The 23,188-nt window shown below is 39.6% G+C and overlaps 2 protein-coding genes and 1 pseudogene across 3 annotated transcripts; all 3 read right to left on the reverse strand.

The window, feature by feature from the left end:
* Nucleotides 1–2,076: 2,076 nt before the first annotated feature.
* LOC307167221 (C3a anaphylatoxin chemotactic receptor-like) lies at nt 2,077–12,530 on the reverse strand (the record flags this gene model as incomplete). The annotated part of the gene is made up of 3 exons (XM_079886211.1): nt 2,077–3,083; nt 11,729–11,920; nt 12,434–12,530. The coding sequence occupies 3 exons, from the start codon at nt 12,528–12,530 to the stop codon at nt 2,077–2,079; spliced, it is 1,296 nt and encodes a 431-aa protein (XP_079742337.1).
* Nucleotides 12,531–14,840: 2,310 nt separating this feature from the next.
* Nucleotides 14,841–16,139, reverse strand: LOC307167222 (prostaglandin D2 receptor 2-like; annotated as a pseudogene). The gene is made up of 2 exons: nt 16,123–16,139; nt 14,841–15,476 (listed from the first exon to the last, which is right to left on the reverse strand). The product of its transcript is annotated as a prostaglandin D2 receptor 2-like (transcript).
* Nucleotides 16,140–18,224: 2,085 nt separating this feature from the next.
* Nucleotides 18,225–22,138, reverse strand: LOC307167766 (chymotrypsin-like protease CTRL-1). The gene is made up of 7 exons (XM_079887058.1): nt 21,927–22,138; nt 21,616–21,719; nt 21,185–21,264; nt 21,022–21,103; nt 19,997–20,177; nt 19,765–19,895; nt 18,225–19,676 (listed from the first exon to the last, which is right to left on the reverse strand). The coding sequence occupies exons 1-7, from the start codon at nt 21,973–21,975 to the stop codon at nt 19,515–19,517; spliced, it is 789 nt and encodes a 262-aa protein (XP_079743184.1). The 5' UTR covers nt 21,976–22,138; the 3' UTR covers nt 18,225–19,514.
* Nucleotides 22,139–23,188: the final 1,050 nt, after the last annotated feature.

The following is a 23,188-nucleotide window of genomic DNA, read 5'->3' on the forward strand; positions in this document are numbered from 1 at the left end:
TATAGTTAAGAGTTATATGGAGTTGCATTTCATAAGTAAAATAATTGTATTTACAGATGGTTCAAAGAACCCTGAAAATGGCCGCACAGGTGCTGCAGTATACATCCCACAATACGAAGAAAAGCAACATAACTTCCCAGTTTTGAAATGTTGTTTTGAATTTATTGCACCATTTATTGTAAGACTATGTGGTTTGTGTCTTTGTGAGGGCTTGTGTGTGATGTCTGAGGGCAAAGTTTGGTTTTTCAGCAAGAGTGAATGGTTTTGAGAGTAAAGCTTAATTTTGTCCTGGAAATAGGAGGTTTGGGGAACTGGGTGAGACGTTATGGATTTGTGTTTACTGTTTTTAGAATACGAGGCATAGTTTCAAGAAATGTGTTTAAGCAATCAAGAAAAACTATAACCGCTAGAGCACCAAAAGTTACAGACTGCAGCTTTAAGCATTAAAAATAAAAAGCACGGATTCAAACTGTTTATTTATTCTACCCAGTAGTCATTAGTCAGCAATAATAAAAAAAAAAGATTAATGCAAACATTTTATATATTAAACTGCAAATAACCAAACTTTTATTACAAAACCTTATTATACATTATACTTATTAATTAATACACTTTTACAGCAGATTTTATTCACAAAAAACTGACAGTCAGGACCTTAATGACTTTCATTTACAAATTCGGCATTAGTAACTTCCTTTTCGTGCCATTCAAGCTCATCCGCAAATAGCAGCATAAACAAAAACGACAAAACGGAGGATTCACATATCATCACATCACACCTGCAGCCGCGCTTCCGTGAATGGAGAAAAACAATGAAATTTTATATTTAAGGAATAAATTGGCCTATACACAAAATCTATTTCACTTAAATTAACAAAACGAAAGACAAAACAGTGTGACAAGTAGTTTCGGTTCCTTTTTGTGACGGGCTCCACAAACAAGTTTACTGAAAGGAAACCAAGACAGCAGAAAGCGGCACATCCTGTTTGCTTTGTGTTGTGGAAGTTTACTACAGTCCAGTGATAAAATATCTGTGTCCTGGAAATGGAAAGCCTCAGGTGTCGCTTCACTCGCTGTCTCCCTGTGGAAAGGTGAATAGGCTCAAATGTATGTCAGGATTCAGAGAAAGGGGATCCAGACGGAGAATGAGCAGTGGAGTGATATTTATTAGCAGAAGACAGTACAAGATAGGTGAGGTGGGAACACAGTCCAAACTATAGGCCAAAGCAAAAACTGAAGAACAGGCTGGTTGTGGACAAGACAGCTCCAGACACTATAGCAACAAGGCAACAGTTTGAGGAACCAGAGGCTTTGGCATGGAGAGAAGTAACTGCTGAAGCACCAGAGTTGGCAGCCAGGTCAGGAGATTCAGCGACCAGGAAGGACACAGAGAGCAGGGCAGGAACCAACACAAGACAACACTCGAGACAAGACAACAAGAGAAACAAGATAAAAAACAAAATAAAACTGTCAACTAAGACTAGAGGAAATCAAATAAAGAAATAAATTTAGTTCTTAGCACAACACGTGACATATTCAAACCAATAAGTTTGAAAACAGCCGTAACATTTTATTGCGCAGCATTGGTCTGTTGATCTATCAATTAGGCTAGCAAATCAACATTCCATCATTTGTTATTTTTAGTGATCAGAACACAAACCCATGCTCCCTTGTGGCTGAGAAAATACTGAGATGTTGAAGTGAAAATAAAATTTTCCCACAATAAGATACTTTGATAAAGTAGGCTACAGATAACCCACTTGAAAAGTGATGAAGTTAAACTACATTGTACGGTCCACCATTGGAAAAGGAAAGTATTTTTTTCTAACCTATGCATGCCATGAAATGCAGATAAAATGAGATTCACGTCATATTAAAATAGACAACAAGATTTAGCCAGATTAGTCCATTAATAAAAAAAAAAAAATCCCTTGGAGCAAATTGACTCATTGATTCAACATCTTCATGTGTATAATGCAGTTTATGGCTGTTTAATACTGTTGAACCTCATGTGGACATGCCATAAAAGGGTGGCCATCAAAGCAGAAAAGTGAAGTTGTAAATGTCTATATAATCTTAAACGCTTGTTTTGTTATCCTGGCAGATGGCAGAGATAGAGATGATGGTATCTTTTGTTTGCTTTGAGACTTTGAAGTCCAGATGTTCTTCAGCAAATGCCGTCTCCAGCACCAGCAGTAGAGACTGTTTCAGCTTCTTCTTATACTCATCACACATGAACACATAGAGAATGGGGTTCAGACTGCTGTTGAGATAAACCAGGCAGTAAACTGATGTTTTTAATAAAACATATTTAGAAGACTTACTCCACTGATTCTCTTCTGCACTTATGTAATAAAATTTGTGGACATGATAAGGAAGCCAGCATATGAAAAAGGCCAGGACCGCAGCTATAATGACTCGGTAAGACCTGAGCTGGTTCTCCATTCTGAGACGTTTGACTCGCACGCCGATAGCTATATATGAAGATGCAATGATCAGGAAGGGGATGAGAAAGCCCACTATGAACTTGCATGTGACCAGAGACTTGATATGATATTTATAGTTTACTTTACTCTCCGCTGTTGAGGGATTGATAACTACATGGATGCAGCAGCCAATGGATAAAACCCACACAATCACGCAGATGATTCTGGCTTTTAATAGGGTTCGATTATTTCGAGACCACACAACCATCCATGTGCACAGGCATCGGTCCAGACTAATAGTCATCAGCAGCAAAATGCTAGCAAATGAGTTTTGGTAAATCATAAAGCGGAGAAACATGCACTTGAAGGAAACAAAATCCTTAATATTGCGTGCGCCTAAAATGGTGTTTATGATTAGAGTTAAGCAGCAGATGAAGTCTGCAATCGCCAAGTTGAGGAACCAAATGGAGTTGACTGTCGTCTTCATTTTGTAACCAGTCACAAATATGACAAGCCCGTTTCCAATGAGACCTACAGCAGGTATGACAAAGTAAATGCATATGATAAAGATGGTAATGCCTGAGAAGATCTCTGTCTGCACTGTAGAATTGTCCGTACTGAATCTGGTCACATTTTGAAATCCAAAAGTAGTGGTTGCTGCACGAAAACAAGAGAAGAAAATACAGTGAGCTTTGGTTTCTGGACTCGTTTAACGTTTTTATGCCACTTTTCACATGCAACACATTTTCTACCCCAGGATGCCATACGAATCTTATGCTTTAACACTCTCGTCAATTTATGTAATTTTCTATTTTTAAGTTTTTACTATTCTGCAATGTCCAACAAATAACAGGATTGGAAGGATAATTCTGTCATTGTTTTGTCCTAACGTTTCAACAGCATGAACTGTATCTACAATACATATACGCAAACACATAAAATTAAAATGCAATGTTCACACTTTTCACATAAGATGACACAATTACAGTTTATAAGACGCTCGAAAATTATTTTGTCCACAAGCGATTTACCAATTTTTTTTCTGGTAAATATTAAATGGTGTATGATTATTCCTTATTATGACCATAAAAAAAAAAAAAAAAATATATATATATATATATATATATATATATATATGTATGTATGTGTGTGTGTGTGTGTGTGTGTGTGTGTGTGTGTGTGTGTGTGTGTGTGTGTGTGTGCCTATAAAAGGCAATTTAAAAGTACTAAATAAATAAACCACCAATTAAAAAATAAATAAAAGTTTAAACCCATCTTGGACATGGCCTGCAGTTAAGGACACATGTGAAAAATCCTTTTGGAAATCTCTCTAATCTCTCTACAATTTTCATCCAAATACAGAGAATGATAATATTTTCTCCTCACACCCATATGCTCTCAACCGGCAACAAATATGCATATAATGTATATAGATTCTTACCCATTTTCTTTATGGCTTCAGGCCCATATAAACCTCTTTGCAAGTTCTGTTATAGTTGAAAATCAACAACTGATGATAAGTTCCCCTTTACTTCTCTTTAAGATTGATGGTGTTGAGAAATATGCTTCAACAGAAATCTGTTTATCAACTATACACTTTTAAGATAACAAAGATCTGGATGCTCGACAACCCCTCTTTCACCTGTGTCATTGTGACAGTGATCAGATTATCATATCCCAAACTGGTGCACCTTATACAAAAAAAAAAAAAAAAAGAAAAAAAAAAAAAAACAAGGAGAAACCAATGCAGTGAGAGTTGGCTCTGCTGGAGCAAAAACATGCAAATTAAACATTTTGTGGTATTTGACTTGCAACACGTTTTCTGTGTTAGAATCATTGTGTATTGTTTTTCTAAATGTTACTACGTGTTTCAGAATGTCTAGAGAACATTCAAAGGTAATATTCCCCACAATGTTTGCAAAATGATAAAATAGAATGTTCCTTTAACGTTTGTACAACCAAGAAAAAACGGGACGTGTTGAACATGACACTCAGAAATATTGTTTTCATAACTTAATGAGAACATTGGCAAAATGTTTTTAGAACATATTTTTGTTACATGATATTTGCGAGATGCTGCAAAAGTTGCGAGATGCAGGTATCCGTCAATGCTTAGGGTAGACCGGGTATGGTTGTGACATGGAGTGAGTTGTAACACCACCAATTCCACCAATCAGGGACAAGCTAGGAGTCCAATGATCATTTCAAGGCTGTAAATAGGTACATGCAGATTTTATAAAGGAAAAAAAAAAAACAAAAAAAAAAAAACAAGATTTTTTGGTAAGAATGCAATTTTTTGACTAAAACTATATTTTGTGTAGTAATTATACTTTTGCAGATAAAATCCTATAACTTATACAGTGAGGAAAATAAGTATTTGAACACCCTGCTATTTTGCAAGTTCTCCCACTTGGAAATCATGGAGGGGTCTGAAATTTTCATCGTAGGTGCATGTCCACTGTGAGAGACATAATCTAAAAAAAAAATCCAGAAATCACAATGTATGATTTTTTTAACTATTTATTTGTATGATACAGCTGCAAATAAGTATTTGAACACCTGTCTATCAGCTAGAATTCTGACCCTCAAAGACCTGTTAGTCTGCCTTTAAAATGTCCACCTCCACTCCATTTATTATCCTAAATTAGATGCGCCTGTTTGAGGTCGTTAGCTGCATAAAGACACCTGTCCACCCCATACAATCAGTAAGAATCCAACTACTAACATGGCCAAGACCAAAGAGCTGTCCAAAGACACTAGAGACAAAATTGTACACCTCCACAAGGCTGGAAAGGGCTACGGGGAAATTGCCAAGCAGCTTGGTGAAAAAAGGTCCACTGTTGGAGCAATCATTAGAAAATGGAAGAAGCTAAACATGACTGTCAATCTCCCTCGGACTGGGGCTCCATGCAAGATCTCACCTCGTGGGGTCTCAATGATCCTAAGAAAGGTGAGAAATCAGCCCAGAACTACACGGGAGGAGCTGGTCAATGACCTGAAAAGAGCTGGGACCACCGTTTCCAAGGTTACTGTTGGTAATACACTAAGACGTCATGGTTTGAAATCATGCATGGCACGGAAGGTTCCCCTGCTTAAACCAGCACATGTCAAGGCCCGTCTTAAGTTTGCCAATGACCATTTGGATGATCCAGAGGAGTCATGGGAGAAAGTCATGTGGTCAGATGAGACCAAAATAGAACTTTTTGGTCATAATTCCACTAAACGTGTTTGGTACCATCCCAAGAACACCATCCCTACTGTGAAGCATGGGGGTGGTAGCATCATGCTTTGGGGGTGTTTTTCTGCACATGGGACAGGGCAACTGCACTGTATTAAGGAGAGGATGACCGGGCCATGTATTGCGAGATTTTGGGGAACAACCTCCTTCCCTAAGTTAGAGCATTGAAGATGGGTCGAGGCTGGGTCTTCCAACATGACAATGACCCGAAGCACACAGCCAGGATAACCAAGGAGTGGCTCTGTAAGAAGCATATCAAGGTTCTGGCGTGGCCTAGCCAGTCTCCAGACCTAAACCCAATAGAGAATCTTTGGAGGGAGCTCAAACTCCTGTTTCTCAGCGACAGCCTAGACACCTGACTGATCTAGAGAAGATCTGTGTGGAGGAGTGAGCCAAAATCCCTCCTGCAGTGTGTGCAAACCTGGTGAAAAACTACAGGAAACGTTTGACCTCTGTAATTGCAAACAAAGGCTACTGTACCAAATATTAACATTGATTTTCTCAGGTGTTCAAATACTTATTTGCAGCTGTATCATACAAATAAATAGTTAAAAAATCATACATTGTGATTTCTGGATTTTTTTTTTTTTTAGATTATGTCTCTCACAGTGGACATGCACCTACGATGACAATTTCAGACCCCTCCATGATTTCTAAGTGGGAGAACTTGCAAAATAGCAGGATGTTCAAATACTTATTTTCCTCACTGTATAAGATGTTTTAAGGCAAAATGTGATGCATTTTAACCTGCTAATTTTAAACCATTATGCTAATATGGTTGGTTAAACACTGTCTGACAGTGGAGGGGTAGGTAAATCTTTGAAAAATTAAAAACAACTAAGAACAGGTTTAAAAAAAAAAAAAAATCTTACAGAATGCCTATACAGTTGAAAAGAATGACAGATGTGTGCCAGCCAGTGTTTTTAAAAAAATAGGAACTGACGGCGTTTCAGTGAAGGGCAGGTCAGTCAGATCAGTTGCGATGACAATGTTGAAAGCCAGTGGTGAGACCGCAGAGAATGAAAACATTTAAGTTGTCTGTATGAAACCATTTGGCAACTCAAAGCCAAAGGAAGTGTGGGTAAAATGTGCCCTATGCAGTCTATGGGCCCGCCCACCCTGGTCGCATATGTCTATGTAGGCCTATAAGACAGCTAAAAATAAACAAGAAAGAAAGAAAGATACCATCTCTTTGATCATTAATTAACACAAATCCCTGTGATACTGTATGCACTGTAGTTAAGGACACATGTGAAAAATCATTTTGTATTTTATCTCTACAATTTTCACCCAATTACAGAGACAGAGATGGGCATAAATACATGGAAATGTATTTAAAATACAAATACAAAATACTGTGTGGAAAAATGTATTTAAATACAAATACAAAATACTGTGTGAAAAAATGTATTTAAATACAAATACAGTATTTTGTATTTTGAAAATACACAAAATACAAGTGGAATTGGCCATCCAGTGCAGGTATAGGTCACAGTGAAAGAAGAAACTACATAGGCCTACTGACTTTTCATTCTTAACCACATCTCTGCCCTCTCTGTCATTCTTTCTGTCATTCTTTCTTTCTTTCTTTCTTTCTGGCAATTACAAATAAACTTATGCAAAATAGCAGCCATTTATATACTTATTTCTGGTTACAATGTAGTCTATTACTTGTGGAACACTATTCAAAAATTCATACTGTATGTAAAACTGGGGGAACATTTTCTAATATCTAGCAAAGAATATGGATGGGCGATATGACCAAAATCTTAATTTTACTTCACAGTAACAATAGCATGTTTTCACAATTCTCAATATCAGTTTTGATTCCACAGCATAAACTGAATTTCAAACTCTTTTTTTTTTTTTTTTTTTGCAGGTAGTCCAATGCTTTTTAAGTAATTTTATGTTTATTTTATGTAAAGTTTATTTGTTTCTATTAGTTTATTCAAATTAGAAAGTGTATCTAAATGGAGATTTCATTTAGAATTAATTTAGATTCATTTGACACTATTTCCCCCTTTTTTATTATTATTTTTCATGTACAATAAAACTAAAAGCTTAAGATTTTTGTGGAGTATCATTCATCAGTGTTTGTTTTTCCACTCCAACGTTCCAATAATTCCTGCCCACTAAAAGCTGCACGGATAAATTTGCTTACCCCACAATTAGGGGCCCATTAAACGATTTAGAAAAAGTTCCATCAATTAACACTTTATATCATCACTATGATAGTGTCATATCACCCAGCCCTAACATGCAGTAATGCTTTAAACACATTTGACAAGCTAGTTGATAAAAATCAACAACCGGTCAAGACTGATTGGCTAACGCTATTTTCCTAGCCTGGTTAAAACCAGACCATTCTCAGTAATAACTGAGTTATGGTCTGGCAAAGCTTCATTAATAACTAATTTCCAAAGGGGCGTCACCAACGGATGTCGCTCAAATGCCTCTGGGCACAATTGGATAGACCTAAAACCAATCAGAGCGATCGTCATCGTGTAAAGCCCGCCTCAACGTTTCTGATTGGTGCCTCGATTTGGACGGATTAGAAATCGGCTTGAATGGGCTCTTTGCCAGTCTACTTGCAGAGCAAATCTAAATTTGCCGGAAGTTTGTCTGGGTTTTCCCAGGCTACTATTTTCCCACTTGTCTGTGCACTTTTATTCTTTCATGTTAACTAAAGTGAATAATGCACTATTTTAACTTTAATCAACAAGTAGAATAGATCATGACATTCTCACCTTATTCCAAAAAAAAAATCGTTGATCCAATACTGAGCTAGTGAATGGACTCTATTTTAACGGTCTGAAACGCAAGTATCAAGCGCGAAACGCAAGTAACTTTGTGGGCGGGTCTTGGGCGCTGTTGCTATTATACCGGCGGGATAAATGACTCTTGCGCCCGACGCAAATCTAAAATGGGTTGGTCTGAAGTAGCTTCATTAATCATAGGTGTGGTTTGGGCGTAACGTGAAATAAACCAATCAGAGCGACATCTCACATTCCCTTTAAGAGCAGGCGCGCTTGTTCTATGTCGGATTGCAATTATAACGGCGAATTTGCCAGACGCACGCCAGGAGCGGTTCACAGCCGAGGAGACCGACGTTCTCGTCAGGGCCGTAAAACACAGAGAAGTGACATTGGGGATGGAGAAACACACCCAAATTAACTTCGGTTAAACAGGCGTATGATAATTTGGGTAAATGTGTAAGCTAGATGTATGCTTTTATAATAAACTATCTATCTATCTATCTATCTATCTATCTATCGTAATAATGTATGATTTGCAAAAATGAAAACTGCTGCTTTTGTGTAGATGAGAGAATCAAAGTGCATGCGCGTTGTGCACACGCTACGTTACATTGATTATGGCCAAGCATGCGCCCTTAAAATAGCATATGAATAACATGCGCAACGTGCCACTTAGTGGCGGAATTGTTTTCTAAACCTGCAAAATAGCATGAGGGAACGTTTGTGCCGGAACACGCCTCCTCTTTGTGCTGAACCGAGCCCGGGGAGCGCAAGTGTATTTCTTAGTTAACCGATGTGCGTCTGTGGAGGGAAAAGTCCGCTGTGCGCGGGTGCAAAATAGGAATGATACATGCGTCGGTGTACAAAGTCAATTGCGCTGGGTGCAAGATAAGGCCCAAGGCCTGAACTAGTTGATGCACAAAATCAATACCTGATAAAGAGGTTGACTGGCAAAAAGTATTTTATGTATTTTGAAAATACAAAAATACTCACCTTAAATGTATTTAAATACAAATTACATTTGAATTTTTCCAAAGGCTTTAAAATACACAATACAAAATAGTATTTTGTATTTCAAATACGTATTTTAAATACATGTATCTGAAATACTGCCCATCCCTGTACAGAGAATGATAATATTTTCTTCTCACACCCATATGCTCTCAACAGGAAACAAATATGCATAATGCACATAGATTCTTACCCATTTTATTTATGGCTTCAGTCCCATAAAATCCTTTTTGCAAGTTTTTTTATAGTTGAAAATCAACAACTGATGATAAGTTCTTCTTTACTTCGCTTTAAGAGTGATGGTGGGATGGTGTAGAGAAATATGCTTCATTTCGGTAGAAATAGAAATCATTAGAAATCATCAATAGAAATCATCTCGGTTACTAACGTAACCTCGGTTCCCTGAGAGAGGGGAACGAGTATTGCGCAAGTAGCTTACGCTTTGGGAAAAACTCCTTTTCTCGAGAATATTGAAGCCAAATTTTTAAAACGCAGTGCAGCTGCACAGCAGACAACTAGCTGAGCATCTAGCGCGGTCATTGGCTGTGCTGCAGCAACTGCACGAGCCTATGTTGAGGCGGCTCATGCGCGCGAACCAATCAGGTCGCTTCGCGCCCAGACGCGTCAGAGCCCGCCGGAATGGCCATGGCTTATAGCTATATAAGTCCCCATTTTTGACATAGAATTAGGTTTAAATCAGTGGTCTCAAACTCAATTCCTGGAGGGCCACAGCTCTGCACAGTTTAGCTCCAACCAACTCCAACTCACACCTGCAAGGAAGTTTCTAGTAATCCTGAAGACCTTGATTAGCTGGATCAGGTGTGTTTGATTAGGGTTGGAGCAAAACTGTGCAGAGCTGTGGCCCTCCAGGAATTGAGTTTGAGATCACTGGTTTAAATCGACTGAAGCGATCCCCTGATCTAAGCACAGTACCATGGCAGGTTACACAATACTCATTCCCTTCTCTCAGAGAACCGGGATTACGTTAGTAACCGAGATGTTCCCTTTTGAGAGGTCTCTCGTATTGCGTAAGTAGTTTACGCTATGGGAACCCCTTTCAAAACGCAGTGCGTGCTTAAAACTTCACCCCATACTATAGCCTAGGGCAGAGCGCCCGAGGCCCATAGAAGAGTAAAGTTATAGAGTCCTAATAGAGACCAGACCAATGACGAGCCTCATTTAGGGAACCAAGGAATGGGCCTTAAAAAGGGCCAAGCCCCTTATTTATAATGTATAAAGAACCGTATTTCGGGTTGAACCAGGACCAGATATACATCAGGCCTTATAGTTATGGTGAATTGTGCTTAAAGTCATTATATTGAAAGAACCTTTGCTTGTAAAGCGGGAACTTCCAGGTTATGAAATCTCATAAATGTGGACAGCGAGGCCCAGCCGGCCGCCGCACAGATATCTTCAATTGGTATTCCACTCAACCATGTCCATGACGAGGCCATGCCTCTCGTGGAATGAGCTCTGACGCCTATGGGACAAAGAAAGGAGGCCATTAGACTCATTAGCCAGTGAGATATGATACTATTCCACTATCCAGCGTGATAATCTTTGCTTTGTGACCGCGAGCCCTTTAGTGCGGCCGCCAAAGCATACGAAGAGCTGTTATGACTACCTGAGCAGGGCAGAATGCTCTAAATAGACTCTAAGAGCCCTGACAGGGCAGAGTAGATTCACGTCTCTTTCGTTCTCTGGTGAGGGAAGAGCTGATAGCGAAATGACCTGCGCTCTGAACGGAGTGGAGAGCACTTTAGGAACATACCCCTGCCTCAGTTTAAGGACGACTCTGGAGTCGTTGGGACCGAATTCAAGGCAGGAAGCGCTTACTGAAAGCGCTTGCAAATCACCTACTCGCTTGACTGATGCCAGTGCTAGCAAGAGAGCAGTTAGGCTTCAGGTCAGCGGACTGAAATGGCTTAAATGGGGCTCCCTTCATGGCCTCCAGGACCATGGAGAGGTCCCAGACAGGCACAGAGGGGGGTCGAGGTGGGTTTAGCCTTCTGGCCCCTTTAAAGAAGTGCATGACCAGGTGATTGCCCGACCACATGAGCGTGAAATGCTGCTATGGTCGCTACATATACTTTGAGCGTGGAGGGCGTGCGCCCTGCGTCCAAAAGCTCTTGTAAAAAGGAGAGCACCTTAGGCACTCCGCATGAGTAGGGGTCCAGGCTCCGTGCAGTACACCAGCCGGAGAACACTGACCATTTTAGAGCGTAAAGACGCCTGGTCGAGGGGGATCTTGCTTCAGTGATGGTTTTCAGCACCCTTTCTGGGAGGTCCCTGGATACCTGTTGAGGGGCCATACATGGACGGGGATGCCAGAATGTTCCGTTCGCCTGTGTGAGAAGGTCTCTCCTCAGCGAAATCGGTCATGGGGCTGTTTCCAGCAGCTGAGTCAACTCGGAGAACCATAGCTGGTTCTTCCAGAGAGGAGCTATCAAAAGCACTGCACACTTGCACTCCCTGATCCGTTCGATGACCTGAGGAAGCATCGTGACCGGAGGGAATGCATATAGTGGGCGGGGGGGATCGGGGATCAAGACCTCTGCCTTGGCCAATCGTGGCCTAGCGCATCCCTGTCTTTGGAGAAAAATGTCTGGCAACGTGCGTTGTCTTCTGAGGTGAAGAGGTCGACCTCTGCCTCGCCAAAGATGCTCCATATCAGCTGAACCGTTCGCGGGTGAAGCTATCATTCCCCTGGGGGAACTTTGTCTCTGGATAGCATATCCGGACCCTGGCTCAGAATGCCTGGCACATGCACCGCTCTCAGCGAGCGCAGGTTGTGCTGAGCCCATATTATGATGTTTTCGGCATTGGTGTGCAGGTTTCTCGACCTGAGTCCACCCTGGCAATTTATATAGGACACCATTGACATGTTGTTCATTCGGACCAAGACGTGGTGGCCTTTTAGATATGGGAGAAAAGCTTGCAGTGATAGAGCGGCCGCTTTTATCTCTAGAGAGTTTATATGTAGGCGTCTCTCCGGGCTCGACCGATTGACTGGTCGGTTGATTTAGTAGCTTGCAGAGTCAGGTCAGTGGAGCTGCGCAGGTCTCTGAAAGCTTCCAGTTCAGGTCCAGACTCGTCCATCGAGCGGAGAAGTTAGGCCTGAAAAACTTGGAGGACAGCCATGGTATGACGCGCCGAAGCAGCTTGGCCAGCAGAGGCGTAGGCTCAGCCAGCGAGAGCTAAAGTGACGTGGCAAGGCTTGGACGGGTGAGTCGCTTTTGGTTTCCATCCCATGGCGGCGGGAGGGTAAAGGTTTGCGGCCACAGCTTCTGCGAGGGGAGGAATCGTCTCGTAGCCTTTTTCCACAGCGCCCTCGACAGTCGAGAGTGTTGAGGTAATAGAAGGTTTTAGACGAGCTGAATGCGGCGCTTTCCACGACTTAGTTAGCTCGTCGTGTACTTCAGGAAAGAAAGGAGCAGGCCTCTGCTGAGGGGCCTGCCGGCACCCCTGCAGGAACCATTCGTCCAGTCTGCTACGTGTGGGCTCCTCGGGCGAAGACCGCTCGAGCCCGAGGTCTTCAATGGCCCTAGTCAGCACACGGAGAAGCTCTGCGTCAAGGCTAGTTCTCACGTCACTCATGTTGGCTTGTGTTGAGGGTGCGGGGTCGGCCACGGAGCCCGTCCATTCCTCACATTCGGATGCAGCGAGGGAAAGGCTGTAATCCTTGTCGTCCTCCTCGTCTGATGCCCCAAAAGAAACGAGACCGGCCGCTCGCTGAGAGGGGTACTGGTCCGCCTGTGTGAACAGGACCGGCAAGGGGATTTCTCTGGGAGAGAGCTAGGCACGCGGGGACGGGGCCAGCGTATGCTCACTCATATTCGTCCACTCTGGCATCCTCTGTGCACGGCGCTTTTTCTTACATGGCTTGAGCAAAGGAAAAGGAGGGGCAGGCGTAGGGTCGTCGGTGGCGAAGCTGGCTAGTCGAGCCCTCAGTGGAGAGAGCGCCATTTCAACGCACTCCGGGCAGCCGCCCTTAGAGAGTGCAGCTTCCGCGTGGTCACGGCCCAGACAGGAAGCGCAGAGGATGTGACAATCTGCGCCGAAGAGAGGGCCTCTGCACGACGCGCAGGTGACCCGAGGCATTTGAAACAACGCCTGGAAATTGCTCTTTTAGAAAGTGAGTCGCAGTGGTGAACACACTAGCTTTTGTAAAAGGATATAGCGCGCCGGATGGCACAGCAGAACAGCGGGCTGAAGGTGGCGTCCAGTGAAACCAGGAAGCCGGTGTCCTCAAAGCTGCTTAGCAGGTGGCTTATTCCGCTGAAGGCTTATCGATGGTGGCGAAAAAGGCTTCTTAATCCGGAGGACAGCAAAGTGGAAACTTGCTGAGGAGATTAAATCTGATTCTATGGCGAAAATGGGGACTTATATAGCTATAAGCCATGCCCATTCCGGCGGGCTCTGACGCACCTGGGCGCGAAGCGACCTGACTGGTTCGCGCGCATGAGCCGCCTCGCCATAGGTTCGTGCAGTTGCTGCAGCACAGCCAATTACCACTGCTGTGCAGCTGCACTGCGTTTTAAAAAATTTGGCTTCAATATTCTCGAGAAAAGGAGTTTTTCCCATAGCGTAAGCTACTTACGCAATACGAGAGACCTCTCGAAAGGGAACTATTTTTATTGACTATACAATTTTAAGTTCTATTTCTGCAGTCTGAAATATTAATTGAATGCAGAGGAATGTGTTCCCTGTGCTGACACGCTATCAAACGACACTATCTCGTGACAGTGTGAAACTTTCACTAAATAGTTCATATCCAGAGATTCATTTTTGAACATTGATACTGTTGAGGCAAAAATATCTATTCAACCCTCATCACTGCGTAAGAGACACTATGAATCCAATTGACTTTTAAAAAGTATTTATTCTTGCAAGAAGGCCCAGTCGCCACATAGCAGTTACGCTGTGGAGTGAGACCCAGACAGAAAGAGCTGGGCAGCCTTTATACTCGTTTCAAGGCCTTATTCAGCAGGGCTTCTTTCCACCACACATTCCATAGATAAAGGACGCATTGTTGTATAAGCTTCTATTTATCACTAGCTGACACTTAAGACCACCAAAAGTAAATACTAGGGTCAAAAGATCCCTTCCCAGCTGTTCCCAAAGTGTCTCACTCCTGCACTTCCACAGGTATACAAATATACATAGGCCTATATTCCCCGTTCACATATAGAAACATGTGACATTACTTTGTAATATCTACTGAAGATCAATGAAAATCAAATTTTTCCATTACAACATTAACTAGAATGCTTGCCTTATACACACTCACAAGTCACAAGACACAATTTTGACACTCTTTTGTTTACAACACAAATCAGATTAATTGTTGTAACAACAGGCTACTAAGAGTCTAGTTTTCTTTAAGAGTTGTATTGCCTTGGCAGCTGATCAAGGAATTGTTGGTTTGTTTTTGTCATCTTTCTGATTAAGAAAGTCCAGATGTTCTTCAGCAAACGTCGTCTCCAGCACCAGCAGTAGAGACTGTTTAAGCTTCTTCTTATACTCATCACACATGAACACATAGAGAATGGGGTTCAGACAGCTGTTTAGAAAAGCCAGGCACACTACAAAAGGTCTTGCTTTAGAAATTACTTCTCGAACATTAACATTCTGTTTATTCTCCACTGCATATGAATTGAAACACAATTTGTGAATATGGTATGTGAACCAACATAAGAAAAAGGCCAGAACCACAGAAATAATAAGACGGTAAGACCTGAAATACTTCCCCCTTTTGAGATGTTTGACCCGCACTCCAATTGCTATATATGAAGATGCAATGATCAGGAAGGGAATGATAAAGCCACTATAAACTTGTATGTGTACAGAGACTGTAAGTCTAGATACTTACAGAAATTGATTACAAAAGGAATGCTACAGACAATGGATAAAACCCACACAATTATGCAAATGATCTTAGCTTTTACTAGAGTTTGTTTATTCTGAGCCCACACGATCATCCATGTGCACAGGCATCGGTCCAGACTGATAGTAGTCAGAAAAAAAATGCAGTGAGCGTTGGTTCTGGAGCAAAACCAAGCAAATTAAACATTTTGTGGTATTTGACTTGCAACACATTTTCTCTGTTAGAAATACCATTGTGTAATTTATTCTAAATGTTACTACATGTTTCAGAATGTCTAGAGAATATTCAGTAATATTCCCCACAATGTTTGCAAAATCATCAAATTAAATGTTCCATTAACGTTTGTATTACCAAGAAAAAAACAGGATGTTTTGAAAATGACATTCAGAAACTTAATGGGAACAATTTCTTTTAATTTTTTTTTTAAATCTGATATTTACGAGATGCTGCAAAAGCTGCGAGATGTGGCCGTCCGTGTATGCTATATAGACCAGCATCCACAATGGTGCCTCTCCACCCCTAATCAAGTAATTAAAAAAACGACATGGCAAAACACCAAAGATCAGTAAAAAGTATTAAACACTGAACAGAGGGCAAAAATGAGTATAAAGTATATGGAACTGAAATAGGGAGTCTGTATTTGACCATATAAATGCAAAAAATAAACTATTTTAATCCTTGGAAGAACACAAATGAAACATAAATGTTTATAGCTAAAACACATAATCTATGCAAAAAAATAAAAGTAATTCTGCATAATTTTCCATTGAAACCAAAGTTTTTGGCCAAGGTTTTTCAACATACTCTGACTGCAGCTTCATTGCCCTCAGGCTTCTCAATAATAATGGTGTTTCCTATTTGGTTGCAGTTCACAGAACAGGTCTGAGCTGTTCTAATCACGCTTCCTCTGATTTCTTAATAGACGTGACTGCTGGCCAATCATACTTTGAAGCATTAATTTGCTCAGTTAATCTTCTAATTAGGTGCTACATTTAGTAATTTATTTATATGATTTATACACTGTCAGGTTACTGATTGGGTCTCCATTAGTATTTAATTTACAAAAAAAAGATGAGACTCTTACCCATTTTCTGTATCTCTGCAGCTTTGTGTTCCCACACCTTGGCAAAAGATTCAACAGTTGGTAATAAGATCTCCTCTTCTTATATGAAAGAAACAAGTGTGGGCTGAGAATGTGGAAAAGGAAAATATTTTTCTGTTGAAAATTATTAGCCTGCTAACTTGTCTGCACATGTTGCATACCTACTTGGAGGGCACAATATATATATATATATATATATATATATATATATATATATATATATATATGTGTGTGTGTGTGTGTGTGTGTGTGCGTGTGTGTGTGTGTGTGTGTGGTACACAATATGATATCAATGAGGAAAAAAATATTTGTGGTGTTTTTGCTGCTTAAAATTGGAGACTGTAACAATGTCAATACACATTTTAATACATTTTTAATGTATTTAATTTTTAAAAGCCTCAAGGCAACATTGTAGGCTACCACAACGGAGAAATTGAAACATTTGACATTTTCAGTGTTCTACCACACATACATTTTTTTTTTTTTTTTTTTTTACGTTTTTATACACACAGAAACGTATAATACTGATGTATTGACAGCACTAAAATGTAAAATATTTACGTATTGACAGCACTGAAACGTAAACTAGTTATGAACAACTTTACTGACGGACAAATTTGTGTATTCCTATACGCACACACATATGTATATACAGTGATTGCATAATTATTATGCACAACACCAACACTTAAGCTTGTGATTCTTATTAATGTGGGTCATATTCAGGATTCTTTACCAGGGTAAAGGGTCCTGACACCTTGCAATTATGGAGACTCCAGGGTGGTTGCCGTTCTGGAAATTGCTGGAGACTAAATGGTTCCTGATGGTTTCACACCTAATTCTTCACTTTAATTCCATTTTTTTTTCTTTCTTTTTTTTTGCAGGTAACATGTGTCTTTTCTTCTTGGCCTGTATTTGTATGACACTACTGTCCATTGGTCACGGCCTAATTTCGCAATTTCTAGTATTGCTTTAGTATTGCATTCTTCTCATAGGCATTTAGTAATTTTTGACTTTTCAGTGCGCGTTAAATCTCTTTTTTGCCCCATTTTAGGGCTAACTGTAAAAGAAAACCTGCTTATTAATTATGCACACCTGAATATAAGGCGTTTTTCACTTCCAGCCTTCGTTGGCAATTATATGCGCGCACAGACACACACACACACTCACTCACACATACACACACACACACACACACACACACACACACACACACACACACACACGACACCTTTAAATTAATCATGCTTGACTACAATGGTGTCAAATGTCATTGGTTCTTTCTAATCTGTCATAACCTCAAACCAGGCACGACAATATGTTTTCCTATGCCGTGTTTAAAATGAATGCAATAGCTTCATCAGAAGGCAAGCTTAGAGAATAACAACTTCAATGGTCTGTTTCTCCTTTCAGTGCGACGTGTTTTCCACACAATCCTGTGGTCTTATGGTCAATGCATCATGCAACAACAGTTACAACAATGCAATTGGCAGATAAAGTGTAAAAAAGGCCTTTGTGCCAATCACTTTGACTGATACCTTGGCAGAACTGCTGATGTGAACAAGAACCACAATCATGTCCCGCCTGAAGCAACTACACTAAGAAAGCAAATACAAATGTTACAAATATGGCAATATTAGTATAATAATATAGTAATTACATACAAACTATTTTTTTTAATTTATACTACATTCAAACAATTGGGGTCAGTATTTGAAAGAAATTAATTCATCAAGCACACATTAAATTGATCAAAACTGGCATTAAAGACATAATAAAAATGTTACAAAATATATATCAAATAAATGCACAAATTTTAATTAGCACAACTGTTTTCAACATTGAAACTAATGGTAAAAAATTATCACATTATCATGATGATGCTGAAAATTCAGCTTTATCATCACTGGGATAAATTACTTTTTAACAAATATTTATATCTTAAATTGTAATAATATTTTACAGTATTACAGTTTCTATGTATTTTTATCAAATATATTCAGCCTTATTGAGAACAAGAGACATCTTTCAAAAATATAAGAGTAATTACTTAATTATTTACTTAGTAGTAGACGTTGTAAAAACATGTAACAAAATGTAATTAACATGTAACTAAGTTATGGAACAGCCTGTACTTACAGATTGTAATTACGCACATGTAATAGGCAGCTACTGTTACACCTATGTAACAAGCCGAGATGGATAAGGTTTATAGATACACATGAAGTACACTTAAGTACAATCTTGATACACTTTATTTTACGTAGTTTATCCCTGTGTAATATTATGTAATTGCAATGTAATTAGGAAGCTACTGCATGCATTTAAGCTGTGAACTAGTGAGTTTAAATCAAACTAAGGCACAGATGGATAAGGTATGTATACACAAAGTACACTTAAGTACAATCTTGATACACTTTATTTTATGTTACATATGTGTAATGCTACAGAACGTACAAAATTACCATGTGTAACTGCAGGCTTTTTCCGACCTTAGTAACCTAAGTACTTGTGTTACATTGTGTAGTACTAAGTACTTTCTTATATAATTACACTGTACCAAGTCTGTAACACGCATGTAACCGACTCGGCTTATTACATATGTGTAACAGCAGCTGCCTATTACATGTGCGTAATTACAATCTGTAAGTACAGGCTGTTCCATAACTTAGTTACATGTTAATTACATTTTGTTACATGTTATTACAACGTCTACTACTAAGTAATTAATTAAGTAATTACTCTGTAACACGGACACCGTAAAATAAAGTGTTACCAAAACGTTAAAAAAAACAGTGCCTATTTCCCTGATGTTGTTGTGTATTATTAACAGTGCGCTCTGATTTGTTTTTATTTGGGTCGTGGTTCCTGGAAACGGCAATACTGATGAATCTTACATCACCTCACTATCAATACATCATGTTACTATCAATACATTCGATAGATGCAAATACATTTGACAAACTCATACTCACATTTATTTTTTTAATCCTTATCACCCTATGATTTATGTTATGTGCTTGAGTCACTTCCCATAATCTTTAGAAGGTGTTTTTAATATTTTTATTGGCATTATTTTCAAATTGTTGGAGCTCTAGTTGGAGGCGACGATCTGGTCAATCCATTGGCGGAGGTAAGAGACCCGGGCATAGACGGCTGGGGTGCGAACATTGCAGTCGGTGGTGCCCCAGGACACGATGCCCACCTGATACCAAACACCGGAGCTCTCACACACCAGAGGACCACCAGAATCACCCTGTAGTTGACAGACAAACCCATATAAGCACATCAGAACTAAATCACTGTATGTATGTATATACATTTAGGTATGTGTCCTCATATACCTGGCAAGAGGAGACACCAGAGGCTCCAGCACAGATCATGGCGTCTGTGATTCTGCTCTGACCCCAGTACTGCCTACATTGAGCCGGACTCAGAAGCGGCAGCGCGGTCTGCTGCAGGATATTAGGACTTGCTGTAAAAACAAAGCAAATAGAAGAAAATTGTAGAATATCCAGTCATTTTAGTCATGAATGTAATTGTTTTTGACATCAGTGATGTTGATGATATATTTACAGGTGGTTCCAGTTTTGCCCCATCCAGTGGTGACGCAGCGAGTGCCAGAGGGGATACTGGTGGAGGAGGCAGCCAGACACACAGGAGAGATACGGGACGTCAGCTGGGCTGGAGAGGACAGTTTCAGTAGGGTGACGTCGTTGTTGAAGGTCTGACTGTTGTAGTAAGGATGGGTGATGGCCTACAGTGGGAGGAAAAATTAACTCATGAGATTATTTATTATACAGTACATACACTATACCGTTCAGAGGTTTGTATCTATACCGTTCAATACGATTTTTTTAAAATGTTTTTGAAAGAAGTCTCTTATGCTCACCAAGACTGCATTTATTCGATCAAAAAAAACAAAACAATTTAAAATCACTGATTTCTATTGTAATATATTTTAAGTGTATTCCTGTGATGCAAAGCTGAATTTTCAGCATCATTACTACAGTCTTCAGTGTCACATGATCCTTCAGAAATCATCATTCTAATATGATGATTTACTTAGTATTTCTTATTATTATCATCAATGTTGAAAACAGTTGTTCTGCTTCATATTTTTATATAATTTATATTTTTAACTTTCACATTTGATCCGTTTTATGTGTCCTTAAACGTTTGAACAATAGTGTCTAAAACAAAACAATAGATCCCAAAATATTAGCCAATATAGCTAATAGAGAACGACCTCTGAAGTTTTCTTACTGACTACAAACTAGGGCTGTCAGAGACTTTCGTGATATCTGTCAGATAGTAGGGTCAGTTACTCACGATATTAAAATAAAAACTCACAGCAACTTTAATCTTGTGGTATTACAAGCTAAAAAAAGAGCAAGGCGTAGCGCAATGGACAAAGGAGTCTGTTTGTCGCAAGTATTTGTTAAATCCCGCCCCTAGTAAGCAAGCCACACTTTTTTTTTTAACTATGGCAGAGTGACAAAATCCTGTGGTTTCTGAGGTAATGCCCAGATCAGAGAACCACAGCAATGCAATCAGCAGATAGTGACTCAAAGGGATACAGTATGATTAAAGCATGATACCTTGGCGATCCTCATGACTTGAACAGATTCAGCGCTGGAGCCGCGGTTATGCTCTCCAAGGATAACATAGTGATATCCAGCCCTAGGGTAAGATTGAAAAAATAAGAAAAAAAGAACCAGGTAGGGTATGTTTATAAAGTAAAACAGATTTGAAGGTTCTTACTGAACACGACAGTGAGCAGCAGTGACGACCCAGTACTGGCTGATCAGCGATCCTCCGCAGAAATGGAAGCCATTGGATTGCTGGTTCATACATTAACAAATAAATGATATAACTCAGTGAATGATGAACACATTGCCAGTAAAAACATTTATCATGTATTTATACATATCATCTTATAGGACCCTCTACAGGGATGTTCAATTCTACTCCTGGAGGGCCACTGTCCTGCAGAGTTTAGCTCCAACTCCAATTAAACACCTGAACCAGCTTATCAAGCTCTTGCTGGGCATACTAGAAACTTCCAGGCAGGCGTGTTGAGGCAAGTTGGAGCTAAACTCTGCAGGACAGTGGTCCTCCAGGACTGAGTTTGGACACTCCTGTTCTAGTTCCTTAGGAACAATAATTGCATAATTAAAACTAGCCTCAGTTACCTGGAGCGAGACCTGCCAGGGCCACGAACCGGACACTGCATTCTCTCCATTCACAATTTTGTTGTAGCCGCTAATTACTGGTCTAATGGAAGGCACTCCACAGCCTATGGTAAGGAAAATTAATGCATGCAAAAACATACAATCATGGGTAAACCAGCTTAAGTTCTTTTTTTATTTGAGTACAGTAATATCATATTTTAAACCTAAGAAATTCCTCTGTTCTTTAAGCCAGCGATTGTAGGTTTAAAACTAGCTACAGTTACCAGTTTCAGATACCACACTCATTGCAAGTTGCAACAAAAGAAACTCACCCAGAGTGGAGGCCACCAAAGCAAAACAACTTATGATCCAGAACATCATGGAGACATGAACCGTAATTTCCTCCTGTTGTTCTCATCGAGTCTGATGCCTGCTTTATATTCTCTTTAGTATCTGATAAAACTGGGAATCATCAAGGTGCTTCATGCAGCTGGAGGGATCTCAGAGCTCAGGAACGTTCATATCTTGTTCAGTACAGTCATGTGACAAAAAGTATGTTGAAATATTGACAAGAATAATTAGGTCAACTGGGAAAAAAAAGGGTAGGCTGCCCACCTTTGTTAAAACTAATGTTTTCTGAATGCATTCAAGTGCATTCTTTCACCTGTAAATTTATAACCTGAAGTTCTTATTGAACCCATACAAGATGTAGATACAAGAAAGAAAATGAGGGGGCGGGGGAGATTTAAGATATTTTCTCTTTTCTAAGACACTAAATCATTTGTTAACACTTTACTTGAAGGGGTGTGCATAAGACTGACATGACACTTTCATAATAATGAATATGGAGGAGATTGTATGCATGTTAATGACAACTGTTATTAAGTGTCATTCGCTCAATAATGTCATTTTTAATGCAAAGATGACATTGTTTGAGATGTCTTTGTTATAACAACTTGACATAAACTAAGACAACATAACCTGTCATAAATATGTCATAAACATGACATAGCAGATTAATCATCAAAGTTAAGAAACTAGCTTTATGGGTTAACATTACATTATATTACTGACCACTTTTTTTCCCAGTGGTACAAATTGAACGTGTCATTAAAATGTCATTAAAGTGATAATGTCAAATAATTTTATAACTTTTATAACAGTGTCATGAATATTTTTCTTGACCTCAACTACAGTGATATAAATTTAATTTGTCATTAAAATGTCATTAAGTGTTAATACTGTAATATTTAAAACTGGAATACTGGAAAAAAAGTGGTCAGAAATATATTCATGACACAGTTATAATGGCCTCATGACAGCCAATGTCAAAACCAACCACATGACAGTTTAATGTAATGTTAACCCATAAAGCTAAGTAGCTTCTTAAGTTTGATAATTAATCTGCTATGTCATGTTTATGACACATTTATGACAGGTTATGATGTATTGGTTTATGTCAAGTTGTCATAACAAAGACATCTCAAACAATGTCAAATTTGCATTAAAAATGTCATAATTGAGCGAATGACACTTAATGACAGTTGTCATAAACATGCATAAAACCTCCTTCATATTCATGACATGTCATGCC

Source organism: Squalius cephalus (assembly GCF_949319135.1).
Source record: "Squalius cephalus genome assembly, chromosome: 11".
Lineage (NCBI taxonomy): Eukaryota > Metazoa > Chordata > Actinopteri > Cypriniformes > Leuciscidae > Squalius > Squalius cephalus.

Coding starts and splice junctions, on each gene's coding strand:
- LOC307167766 (XM_079887058.1), bottom strand. CDS start 21,975: ATGATGTTCTGGATCATAAGTTGTTTTGCTTTGGTGGCCTCCACTCTG. Junction 21,720..21,926: donor TTTGGTGGCCTCCACTCTGG/GTGAGTTTCTTT, acceptor TCCTTACCATAG/GCTGTGGAGTGCCTTCCATT. Junction 19,896..19,996: donor GGGCAAAACTGGAACCACCT/GTAAATATATCA, acceptor TTGTTTTTACAG/CAAGTCCTAATATCCTGCAG.